At 40.4% G+C, this 13,258-nt stretch overlaps 1 protein-coding gene across 1 annotated transcript in view; it reads left to right on the top strand.

The window, feature by feature from the left end:
* Positions 1 to 13,258, top strand: part of SPATA24 (spermatogenesis associated 24) — a 96,726-nt gene that overhangs the window by 74,557 nt on the left and 8,911 nt on the right. Inside the window, exon 2 of the mRNA XM_069104346.1 lies at positions 8,493 to 8,668. Within this exon, the coding sequence (XP_068960447.1) occupies positions 8,552 to 8,668 (117 nt within the window). The 5' untranslated portion in view covers positions 8,493 to 8,551. The remainder of the gene's footprint in view (positions 1 to 8,492; positions 8,669 to 13,258) is intronic.

Here is a 13,258-nt window from a genome sequence, read left to right as displayed (position 1 = left end):
GAAGGTCACTATATAACATATATATATATATTTTTTTTTTGGTAGGAGGCTAGTGGAATGGAAACATTAGTAAATCAGGTCCCTTAGACATTTATGAATTGATTTCCTTTCATCTCAAGAACATGTATAGAAATCGGATCAGTAACTAGGGAGAATACAGCTATTATAACTAGCATGTTTGTAAAGTACTTTACATAGTCTTGGGAATATAGTGCTTGACACATAGTAGACACTTTAATAAATCTTTGTTGACATATATGATTATAACAGCTCTTGAAACAGGCATTACAGATATTTTTATCCCCATTTTATAAATGAGGAAATAGGTGCATCTTGCAAAGTTAGTTTGTCTGGGTTTGTACCATTTGTAAATAGCAGAGCCAAGATGCAAACTCAGATCTGACTACAAATCTGGTACTCTTTCTTCTTAGACTACAACTGCCTCTAAAGGTTATACAATACTCTACAGGTACTATACAGCACAGCCCGCCTTGGGTACTATCATTATTACATCACAGCCTTGCTTTGTGATGTTATGTTCCCTAGATCTGTGATTGGTTGATAAAGATATGTGTTATGATGCATGAAGTTGAGTGTCTATGAGATACTCTCTTACCTCCCATCAGACTAGATATATATTGTATGACCACACTGGAGTGCAGGGGATACGGGAATAGGTTTCTTCCTTGCCCATCACTCCCCCCCGGTCACACAGGCTTCCGGGGAACAGTGCTGTCTAAGTTTTTGACCCAGGTAAGTAGATAGAAAGCAGAAAGTCAGTTGAGTTGAAATGATTGCCCAGAGGGTACAATATGGTACTGTGATGGATTTGGGATTTTCATTGGTGTGGGATATTCCCTTCATAAGTGCATATTACAACCCTTCTATTTTTCTTTGCCCTATGAAATTCTTATATATGCCTTGAGATACTCTATAAAGGATCTATCTAACGCACTAAAGATTTTTTCAAGGTTGTTTTGATATTTTAGATAATGGAACCTTTAAAAATAAATGACAATTTTTAAAAATATATATTTCAGATAATGGATTTGTACCTGGAATCTCTTTCTATATATGACAGATCCAATCTCTTATTTTGGTCATACACATCCTTGGTGATGTGTAATGCCTTTTATAGTAACTGTGTGCAAGTCATCATTGGTAATATACTGCAGCCATAAACCAGCCATGCCTATCATTTTGATTCTTCTGAGATCATGGTGTTACATGATCTATAGCCATATGGTAGCACTCACTGGCAGAATATTATTGTTTAAAAAGATAATTTTGTTGGGATTTTTTTAAGATGGTTTATTTCATGACAACAAAGTAGCTTGAGATCATTATAAAATGCTGGTGGACCACTTAAATATGGTCCAAATTTGTCTTCTTTTCTGCATCCATCCTGGGATCCATTTACACAGCACTTGTCATGTATGCAAATATAAACATGTGGACTAACTTAATGGGCTGTCCATAATACTGCTTGTCAAATTTGACCAATGTGCATATTTTAGCCACATTGGTTTTTTCAGCATGGATGGGTAGGCAAACCTACTAACATATTAAGAGCTTTCAAATAAAAGCTTTGACTCTTTCAAATGATTTTCCTAGTAAGGAGGCCCTATAGTGTTTCTTATGCATAGCTGCTGTCTTCTGTGACATTGGCAAACACCCTAAGTGAGCACAGGCTATTTTTTACCTTAGGTGATGATAATACATATGTACTCAATGTATCAGGGAACAAAGTACTCTCTGAGGTTGCATTTGCCATAGAATACTGTATAATTTTAACGTGTGGAAGACACATTTTGTTTGAGGAGAGCTTTTAAGGTAGCTTTTTTTAAAAAACTGAATCAACAAAAGCCAGAGTGAGATCTTATCTTATAGTCTCTACATCTTCAGGTTGTGAAAAATGGTTTTTGTGGTAGAGAATCATCTTTAAAAAAGCCTGCCAGTTCCATTTTTGTGTTTTCGTGAAGGGTGTTTGATTTTGATTTTGATTTTTTGCCTAAGACCATTCTTGTAAATAATTTATGCCAATAAGCAATGAGGCAGGAGTCTTGGCAATTTCTTCTTAGTCATTTTTATTATAACTAACATTTACATTGCTCTTCTCAAGTCTGAAGAATGCTTTAATCCATTATCTCATTTAAGCCTCATAATCATCCTGTAAGATGAATGCTCCAGATTATTCATATTTCAGGGATGGGGAAAAGTAAGTGACTAACTCAAGGTCACATGATATCTGAGGCAGGATTTAAGCACAGGCTTTCCTGATCCTAAGCTTAAATTACTCTGATTGACCCACTGCTACTCTCCCTTGTTGTCCAAGAGCTTTTCTATTTTTTTAATCTTTTGATATTTTGAATTTTTGATCCTTGAGTATCTTTAAAATTAAGTAGCCTTCAGCTCAGATTTCTGTAGTAAATCTCTAGAGGGTCAGGTCCAGCAGCAGTTATTCCCAATTTCATCTTAAATACCATCACCATTTCAGTGGTGTGCTAGGACAGAAAGAAACCCAGATCTCCCCCCCCCAAAAAAAAAAAATCAATAGTATTTAGAAGTGCACCAGTCAAAAAAAAAAAAACAATCATCTGTAGACTCCTTTATCTGTTCCAGGGATCCACAGAAGCCTCCTGGAATCTTTTGGTAGCTGATAGGTATGCCAGAGTAGTAGAGCCAGAAAAACAAAGCATAGAACAACCCTGAGGGGCTTCAGGAAGGTCCAGTTTCAGGAGTAAGTGCCTAGGCAAAGATTATCCCAGGCAAAACTGTGGCTGTGCAGGGACCTTCAGCCCAAACCCAGAGGAAGGAGAAAGGAGAAGTAAAGGTAAAGGAGAAGTCCTAGAACGAGCCCAATCTGGAGTCAAGCTCAGAGGAAAGATTTCAGGCAAAGCCTAATGCAGGGGGGGGGTGCCCGAACCCTGTGGCAAGAGACCCCACCCCACCCCTGGAAGAACCCAGCAACTTAGCAGCCCTGGAGTTCTTGAAGGAGCGGGGGCCTACTTTTGTTTGGTTCTGCTCATGTCGTTCAGTTTCAGAGTTTGACCCACTTTCCAACTAGAACACCGAGGCTGATGAAGTGAGCAAAGAAAAATCTGTATACCATGGGGAAAATACCTTGGTATGAGAGACGCCCAGGGAGCAAAATCCTAGGAATATATATAGGGACACCACAACAAATCCTCAACAAGGTAAAACCTTGGAGAGAAATGTCCTGGTGAGACAAAAATGATACTTGGAAGAGCTGAAACAAGAGGTCCAAAATGGAATAGCTATGAAGGAAAAAATAGCAAAGAGAATGAATATCTCGGACTATGGAAAATCTCAAACAAGAAGTGAATGCCCAGAAAATTAGAATGTGTGCATTTGGTATTTGAGTGGTAGAGGCTAAATGGGATGCTTCCATTAGCATCACTGGTTAGAATGGATCTGTATGGAACCACGGTGAGGTATTTCATCCTTATTTGTTTTCCTCCCAGAATCATATGGGTTCAGGGGTGGGGAAGCTGTGGCCTGGTGGCAACAACACATGGCCCTCTCAGTCCTCAAGAATCCAAGCTTCACAGAACAAATCCCCTTAATAAAAGGATTTGTTCTGTAAAACTTGAACTCAGTTCAAAGGCCTCACCCAAGGACCTAGAACAGCTTCCCTACCCCTGGCTTAACTCTTTGCAGACTTGTCTTTTCCCTCTGTGGCTGTTTGCTGTTTTGATAATGCTTGCAATGTTTTGCAAATCCAGTTTGCACTCTTAACATAGTACCTGTCTCTGCCTACCACATCTCTCTAATGAGTAAGAGCCAACTCTGATTTTTTACAGGGTCAATAGTACTATTTTACATTAGCTAAACCTCTCTGAAATGGTGATAATGTCATTTTTGTTATTTTCCCTCCAATTTGTGTTAACATCTTGCTTAAACAGTTTGAGGTGATACTATTGTAACTGTCTATAGTGTCTTCTCATCTTTATCTTTTCTTCTAAGGTATTGATTTTTTATCTTTGCTTAGACCATGAAGATACAGTGAGGTACAGAAAAGTCCTGGCTATGGATTCCGGGCAACTGGGTTCAAATCCTAGCTATAATGCTCATACTTCTGTCATGTGTGAGACCAAGTCACTTAACTACCCCTAAAATGAGAGATTTGGGACTAAATGGCCTCTTGGGGTGTGTCTTCCAGGTCCAGACCCTTCAGTCTAATCTGATTCTGTAATGACACCTATGTTCATCAGTAATTATTTCCTTAGCATGCATACATTTGTTTTTCATCATCTAATTCAGTAATCACCATCACCTGAACCTTCTGACATTCCTCTCAATGAAAGTATCATGTCTATACATTATGGTGTGCCACTGATGCCGACCACAAATACAGGCTTTGAATAAACAAGCTTTCGGCTTTGTTATTTTTTATTTCAAGTCATATTTTCTTATATAATTTTTCATTGATCTTGCTTCTATTCCTACCTTCACATTAAAGTCACCAATAATAAAGGTATTTATGTGTTAACTTAGGAAAAGCAGAGTGGTACAAAGAAAAGAGAACTGACCCTGGAGTCAGAAGACCTGGGGTAAAAATCCAATTTCTGTTGCTTACTTGCCATGCCCTATCACCATAGGCAAGTGACTCAGCTTCCTTGGCCCTCACTTTCCTCATCTGTAAAATAAGGGGTAGAGGAAATGGACTTCTGGGACCCTTGAATCTCAAAATTAGATGCATGATGATCCTATTTAGTTTGGAGGATCTTGTCAAATCACTTGTAGAATTTTATTTCATTCTGTGCAACAACTAAATGGTGACACATGGGCCATAATTTCTCCTTGGTAGTCTATTTGCTAAATTCATCATATTGGCTTGAAGGAAAGACAAGTGTCAGGACCAAGTGAAATGATACTTTTCTGTATCATTTTGAGTGCATAATGAACATACCAACAACTCCTTTATTTGTGTTGTCTCCAAGGAGAACTTATGATCAATCTTTCCTTTGGACTGCAACTTCATTTCTTCCTGTTTCATTTGTATTGAAAATGTCCATTTGGACCAGACTGGTTCTGCTAGTAGAGAATCGGTTTGTTGATTTTAGATAAAGATCTCACATTTAATTGTTTTGGCCATATTAAATCAATGTTTGTTAGATTACCTGAAGAACTGTGTGATTTTTAATACCTTTGATTCCTCTGCCATTCTCCCACTGTCATTGGAGAAGGGGAACCCCACACAGTCTGAAGGCAGTTTTCTCTTTTTATCTATTTTGAAAATCACGATGGCCAAAAAATTCTTCACCTGGTATGGTCAGTCTTCTGACTTCTCTGTACTTGGTGGTTATATTGTTCCTTGGACAGCAACCTTCAGGGCCTTCCCAGCTTGGTAGAACCTGCCAAAACTTTGATTCTACTGACATAACTCTCAGGAACCCAGGGTCTCCTCCAGTTCACAATGAAGCATCAGAAAGAATAAGATATCAGTGGAGGCAGTATGGCACACTGGGGGGAGGGGCAGGGCTTTACAAAAAAAGACATAGTAGGTCATGGTCATGGTCATACTGTATATTGTATGCTTCTTGATCAGGATTGAGAAGTGAACTACACAAGCAGGGCAGGATTACATGCTTCTTCCTAGGAATTTGTCTAAATTAATCAATAGACATTTTTTTAACCCCTTCTATTTGCTCAGTCTTGTACCTAGCCACTGCAGGAAGGAGATACAAGTTAAAATAGAAAACACTGTCCCTGCCTTCAAAAGGAGATCATGACCTTTCTAAAAAAATTATTTATTTATTTTTAGTTTACAACATTCAGTTCCATAATCCCTTGGAGTTCCAGATTTTCTCCCTTCCCCCCCCCCCCCAATGGCGGCATGCAATCCAATATAGGTTCTACAAATACCTTCACATTAAACATTAGTCAGGTTGTAAAGAAAAGTTATAACCAATGGAGTGAATGACAAGAAAGAAGCAATGAAACAAAACAGGAGAGAGAGCAAGTACTTTGCTTCAATCTGCATTGACTCTGTAGCTCTTTCTTTGGATGTGGATATCTCTTTCCATCATGAGTCAGTTGTCTTATAATCTTGTATTGCTGAGAGGAGCCCAGTCTATCAAAGTCGTCACATATATGTTGTGTTTTAATTGTGTACAAAGTTCTTCTGGTTTTGCTCTCCTCACTCAGCATCAGTTTATATAAGTCAAGGAGATCATGATTTTGTTTGGGTGGCAAAGATATTCACAAAGTACAGAGACCAATACAAGACAGGAGATAGTAAGTGTCAATAGGCAAATAGGTATTGATATGCTGGGTCAGGTAACAAATTGTTTGTTTGACCTAGGATCCTGTTGTCAACTGAAACCCCAAGTTGTATTTTTTTTCAAGGTCATACCTTTTGAACAGTGGAGTTTCAGTTACCTTTAGGAGTCATAGGTGACTGGGTCATTTCTAACCCTATTTTGATTTCAGTGCTAATAGGGAAATAGGTATTGACTTACTTAGTCAAACAATAAATTGTGTATTTGACCCAAGATCCTTTTGCCAACAGAGGCCCCGTTTTTCTTGCCTATACCATTTCATGGAATAATGAGGTTCTCAAAACAAACATGTAGTGCCTTGTGTACAAAGTACACTGTACTAAAACTGAAGTAACAAAGACAGAATGAAAGTACTGCTCTAAAAGTTCTTACAGTGTAATCTGGGTGTAAGGAAATGTGTATAAATAATTGTGTAATAATGATAAAATAACATAAGGACAAAGAATAGCCAGGCAAAGTGAAAGGAGTCATTTGAGAAGGAACAAATAACCACTTTCACCCTGGAAAAGCAAGTCTGTACATGAAACACTCAGACCAATTAAAGAGTGGAAATATTTAAGCACTAATAGGCTTATAGGTATTACCACAATGGATCAGACAACAGTCTATTTGACCCAGGACCCTGTTACTAACAGAATTCTCAAGGTGTATTTATTTCCCAGGGAGACAACCTGTTAGTCCTCTTTGTCAGGAAGGCTTTGTGGTGGAGTTAGCAGTACCTGAGATAGACATTAAGACAAGGGACTACACTAGACAGAAATAGCAATGAGTCCAGGCACAGGCAAAGTCAAGGCAATAGGAAAAAGATGGGACAACAGGAAATAGAAAGTAGGCCGGTTACCTAGAATGTAGAGCTTATAGAGGAGGAGTATGAGATAAGGCTTAACAGGCAGTGTACAGCAGGATTGTGTAAAGGGACTTGAATGCTAGTCAGTTCAGATTATATTTAGCAGACAAATTTATTATCTGCAGCCTAAAGAAAGTCTTTGTTTTATGTATCCTAAACTTACTGTTTTTTCATCCTTAAGTTTCAAAACATGATGAATAGGAAAATGTAAAGTTAAAATAGGCAAGATGGAGTTTCATTTTTTTAGATTTTAATTATGTTCCCTCTCACTTTTAACCTTTACAGGTTAAAAAGTTCTGGTATTTTTAGTCTGTTCTTTGATGTCAGTCCACTACAACCCATTTTTCTTCTGATGAAAATGGTGGGTTTTTTTTCTGTACCTCCTCTGATTCTGTTATGATTTTATCTTCACCAGTCAAAAAAAAAAATCTCATATTAGAGCAGGTGGGGGTGCACCATAGCTTTACTGGGGAGGGCAGAACTAGAAAATATTATGCTTAGGGCAAATTCAGTTGAGAGATGAGGTGGACATTGGCAGTCTTAAGAACAATTCTGCATTTGAGCTAGAAAAGGGCTAAGCTTGTCCCTCAAAGAATTCAGCCCTTCATGCCATTGATTGGAGGGAAAGGCAGGGTGGAACCTAGAGGTGGTAAAGGTTGAGGAAAATGAGACTGAGAAGCAGGAAAGACAAATACTGCTGCTCCCAGATAATGTGGGCCCTTGGACAAAGCCTTGTGACCCTGTGCTATTTGTGGCTCTGCTTGAGAATAAGATAATATTTTTTTTTCCTTTTGATAATTCTAAACATTTTTAAGAGCTTAGTGTTAGTGGCAACAATATAGACAAACTGGGCCAGGATTCTCAAAGCTTAGTTCACAGAAGCCTCTAGCCTCTTTCCTAAATTATCTGCTTCATTCATCCCGTTCAGGAAGGAGATATCAACCATCACTCCCAGCTTTTCGACAATGCAGCCAAAAGACCAGGTTCCCTCCTCCCCGCAGCCTCTTGCCATCATTACAGACTGGGACTGTATAGGGTTGTGAGACTTCTTAAGGGCAACCAAAAAAAGAACATGATTTAGAAACTGCGGAGATGATGGGCTTTAAGAAAACCGGGTCAGGATGACACGGCTTATCATGGCGGGTGAGGACAGCGGCCCCCTGCTGGCTCAGTCACAGCACGTGGCTCTCTGTGTTGGTAGCATTCACGGGCAGGAATAAAGTCCTCTCGCGAGACTTCTCTCGGAGCAGAGGGTCCTCCAAGGGCTGTTGCGGGGGCAGAGGACCCGCCCCGGATGCTATGATACTAGGCGTTAGATGGTTCAGCTCTTTCATTGGCCCAGAGTAGACGAGGACTCGAGAGGCAGCCATTTCTAACGAACTGGAGCTAGGGGCGGAAGATGGCGGAGGCTTCGAAGAATTACCTGGAGGACGAGAATACAGTGCCCTTCGCCTTCCAACAACTTCGGGACGTAATTGGGTCTCAGGAGCAAGTGATCCACCGGCTGAAAAGCACGGTGCGGACCCTGATAGGCAGGGGGCGGGGCCGACCCCGAACGTCACAATGGATGGGGCGGAGCCGGGGGGGGCCGCCTGACTGAGGGGGCGTGGCGGGGGCGGTGCCGAGTGCCCCATTCCCTTGTGCCGGCAGGGGCGTGGCCAATAGCCGAACCTCTCGTTGTCAAGGCGACTGCCTGAGAATCTTTCCCTAGAATGGACCAGCCTCTCTGGCACTGCGGCAAGGGGCCCAGCCAGCACCCCGATGTGCCCCGTTGTCCTCTTAGCTCCTCCCCAAAGCTCTCTATGCACCTGTCTCTAGCGCAGGCTCGTCATTCTCCGTCCCCGTGACTCCTACATTTACATTTCATCATCTTGGACACCCTGCATGGATGCATAGCTCCCCCTCCCCCCCTCATCTTATCCCGAGATGCTCACAGGGGCCTCAAAGAGCTTGCTCAGGCGATCTACCCAACATGCTGTGCGCCTCCTACACCAGTGGGTTACACTGCAGGCTTGGAGCTGTCTGTCACCCTGTCCACGACCATACCTTTTGTCTTAGTTATCCATATAGGAATAGGGCCTTGACGAGGGGTTTCATTTCAGCTCCGCTGTAAGGAAACCTTCTCTATTAAAGTCGGTCAGAAACGTCTTTGTGCTTTGGGTCAGTCAGTCAGTCAGTCAGTCAACAGCATCTGTTAAGCACTTTGCTTTTTGCCAGGCACTGTTTCTTGAAGGACTGGGGATACAAAAAAAGACAAATACACTCCAACTCTAGGAGCTCACATTTTAATGGGGGGAGACAATAATAACCACATAGATAACAAGATATATGTATATGTCTGTATATACATATATGTCTGTACACAGACAGAGTAGCTGGAAGGTAATCTCAGTTAAGTACCTCAATAGTTTGGAAGCCCAGAAAGGCTTCTTGCAGAAGGTGAGATTTGAGGTGAGTCTTACAGGAAGCCAAGAAAACTTAAGAGAGGCCAGAGAGGTGAAGGGGGCAAAGCACTCCAGGCACAGAGCACAGCCAGTCCTAGCTCTAGGTCAAAAAAAGAGACTTAGTCCTGGAGAGGACTAAGTGTAAGGAGACAAGAAAGAAACAGGAAGGAGTCAGATTATAGAGAGCTTTGAATGCCAAAACAAGACTTTATATTTAATCCTAAAGCAATAGGGAGCCATTGAAGTTTATTGAGGGGGGAGGGGGAATGACATAGACCTATGTTGTTGTTTTTTAACCACTTTGTGAATTGAGTGAAGGATGGATTGGAGTAGGGAGAGGAAACAGGGAAAACAATTAAAAGGTTAATAATCTAAGAGATGCTGACAATGATCTAAGATGGAAGCTATATGAGTGGAAAGAATGGGACTTCTATGAGAGGTATTGTGATAGCATAAGCTACAAGATTTGGCAATGAACTGGGTATATGTGACAAATGAAGTGAGGGGTTGATGACACTGTGGGCCTGTGTGAGTGGGAGAATGGTGGCACCCTCCATAGTAATGAGGAAACTGAGGAGAAGGGAGCTTTGGGGAATACTGATAATGAGCTCAATTCTGGACGTGCTGAGTTCGAGATGTCCAGATGTGACTCAAAAGAGACACTAGGAATGACGGAAGGATATATAGAGAGACTTGCGAACCCTATGTCTACAGATGCCTCTCTGTCTCCAGAGCACTGAAAAATTAAGTGATTTTCTCAGACTCACACAGCCAGTATATGTCAGGAGTGTGATTTGAACAACCCAGGAATCTTCCTGGCTTCAGAGTCAGTTTATTTGTTCTTCCCTTCCAACATTTATCCCACTTATTCCCCTGAAAGTCATGTTTAGCAGCATGACAGTGATCCTGGGTATCTGAAAAGCTAGGAAGATTAGTTTTGTTCACCTTGGACACAGCTGTCAGAACTAGGAGCACAGGGGAGGGAATGGGGGCTGGGTGGGATTAGAGTTACAGGAAGGAAACTTTATTCTTAATATAAGAAAAACTTTTTAGACAGTAAGAGTTGTTCAAAGTAGAATGGGCTGCCTTGGGATGTAGTGAGTTCATCATTCGAAGTTTCTTCAAGTAGAAGCTTGAAGGTACCTACAGAGATAGAACATGTGCTTTTTTTAGTCTAGGCTTAGACTAGATGAGCTTTATGGTCCCTTCCAAGTCTGCAATACTGTGATGCTGCTTACATTCACCATTATCCTTTGGGTCACCTATGATTTTGATTCTTAAGTTTGGAGCCCTATATCATCACCAAAAGGATGATCTAGGATGGGACAGGACCTATTATCTTATTAATATAGGGAACTTTCCATCAGGAAATTTCCTTCACCAATGCAGATTAGCATTGGAAAGTTGCCTTTGGGAATTGCATGAATGAATGTAAGAATGCTGGTATTGAAAAGATAGACTTTTGTTACAGGGAGCTGCTGGAGACCATTGAAAGTGCTGCATGATTTTTCTAATGCATTCCACCTTGTTACCCCCTCCTGTTCAACTCTGTTCATTTCACTGTCTTAACAGTGCTTATTCAAGATGAACTAATTTGCCAGGGCAGCCAGGTGGTGCAGTTGAGTAAGAGCGCCGGCTCCGGTGTCATGAGACCTGAGATCGGTTCTGGCCTCAGATACTTGGCACCCATACAAAAAAATAACTGGCCGTGTAACCTTGAGCAAGTTACTGAACCCCAATTGCTTTAAAAAAAAAAGATGAACTAATTTGGTAGGCTGACCCACCCATTATAATCTGACCAATACTCATTTTCTTTTTTAAAAGGAAGTGACATTTTATTTTTCAATTAAAAAGCATTAGTTTTATCTCCCTCTCATACACACCTCCAAGAGAAAAAAGAAAAGAAAAACAAAACTCTTGTAACAAGTAAGCATAATCAAGAAAAATAAATTCTCACATTAGCCATGTTCAAACCCACATCTCTCAATCTGCACTCTGATTCTATCACTTTTAGAGAGATTGGGGGGTAGGAAGAGGTAGGACACTTTATCATCCCTGGAACTATGATTGGTCTTTGCATTGAACAGAGTTCTTAAGTCTTTCCAAATTGTTTGCTCATGTTGTATAAATTTTTGTTCTGGTTCTGTTCATTTTTCCCCACATAAGTTCATATAAATCTTCCCAGATTTCTCTGAAACTGTCCCTTTTGTCATTTCTGCTAATACATAATTTCCATCCTGCAGAATCTCCTTGAATTTTCCTGTACAAATTACTAAGCCAATCTTTTTTTTTTTTTTGGAGGGCAATGGGGTTAAGTGACTTGCCGAAAGTCACACGGCTAGTGTGTCAAGTGTCTGAGGTCATATTTGAACTCAGGTCCTCCTGACTCCAGGGCTGGTGCTCTATTCACTGTGCTATCTAGCTGCCCCTGCCTATCTTTTTTATTTAATGGCATCAGATTTCATTTAGGAAGGCACTTCAGAACATAGTAGGACCACTTGTAGACAGGATTGTCTGGAGAATATCCCCATCTATGGGGAATCCCCTTTTATTAGGCCTTGGTTGGGGTCTCTCCTCAATAACATAGTTAAGTATAGTGTTCCCTGTCTTGTGCCTCACTATATGCAATCAGAATCATTAAATGAAAAGTAATTTCTGTGGTTCCATCTAGCTACTAAGGAATCTTCTATAACCTTAATATATGCATGAGAGACACCTTGTTGAAAAAGAGCCCTTAATGCTGCTCTACCAAGTCAAATGCTCTTTGTAGTCAGCAAACAATGGATATAGTGGTATCCTGTATTCTTTAAATCTGCAGCTCAGTAGTATGACTGTAGAGAAATGATCTGCTTTGGAAAAATATCTGCGAAAAGCCTGCCTATTGCTTTATCATATTTTCTTTCCTGGATGCATATGGAAACATTCTCATAAAGCTTTTATAAAGATTAGAATATATACATTATCTTTGTTGTTATTCAGTTATTTTCAGTTGTGTCTTTGTGACCCCATTTCGGGTTTTCTTGGCAAAGATACTGGAGTGGTTTGCCATTTCCTTTCCAGCTCATTTTACAGATGAGGAAACTGAGACAAACAGGGCTAAATGACTTGCCCAGGGTCACACAGATAGTAAGTGTCTGAGATCAGATTTGAACTCAGGAAGATGAGTCTTCCTGACTCCATGCCCTACACTCCATCTGTTGTGTCATGTCTACCTAGAATATAGACAAAATGAGTAATTGCTGATGTCTTCTTCATCTTTTTTTTTTAGTGCTAAGTCTGTGATTTTCTCCTCTTTTTAAAGATACTTTGAAAATTGCTCTCTGAGTACCTCTAAAATCATATCAGCTCGATCAAGGGTTTTTTCTTGCATTTGGTGGGGTCCAGATGATTTTAAAGACTTTATTTTATTTTCTTAAATTCCTTATACTTCAGTCAGGTAGTATGATGTTAAAAGTCCAGATATGGTGACTCCATACCAGTGGCCAGTCAGTCATTTCCTGTTTGTCAGTGAAAACTGAATTTCATTTTTTTTTGTGATATTGTTTGGCTCTCATCTGTCTAGGACTGATGCTTTTTTTCCCCTGGCTCTCTTCTGGAATAAAGTATATAGCTAGACATGGACTTCTGAGTAGTCAGTAAGCCCCTGGTCTTTTTTCATTTCT

Source organism: Petaurus breviceps, unplaced genomic scaffold, assembly GCF_028583685.1.
Source record: "Petaurus breviceps papuanus isolate PSGF00001 unplaced genomic scaffold, PetGlider_PUasm1.0 685, whole genome shotgun sequence".
NCBI classification, from domain to species: domain Eukaryota; kingdom Metazoa; phylum Chordata; class Mammalia; order Diprotodontia; family Petauridae; genus Petaurus; species Petaurus breviceps.
Note: the sequence above shows the minus strand (reverse complement) of the source record. Positions and strands in the feature narration are given on the sequence as shown.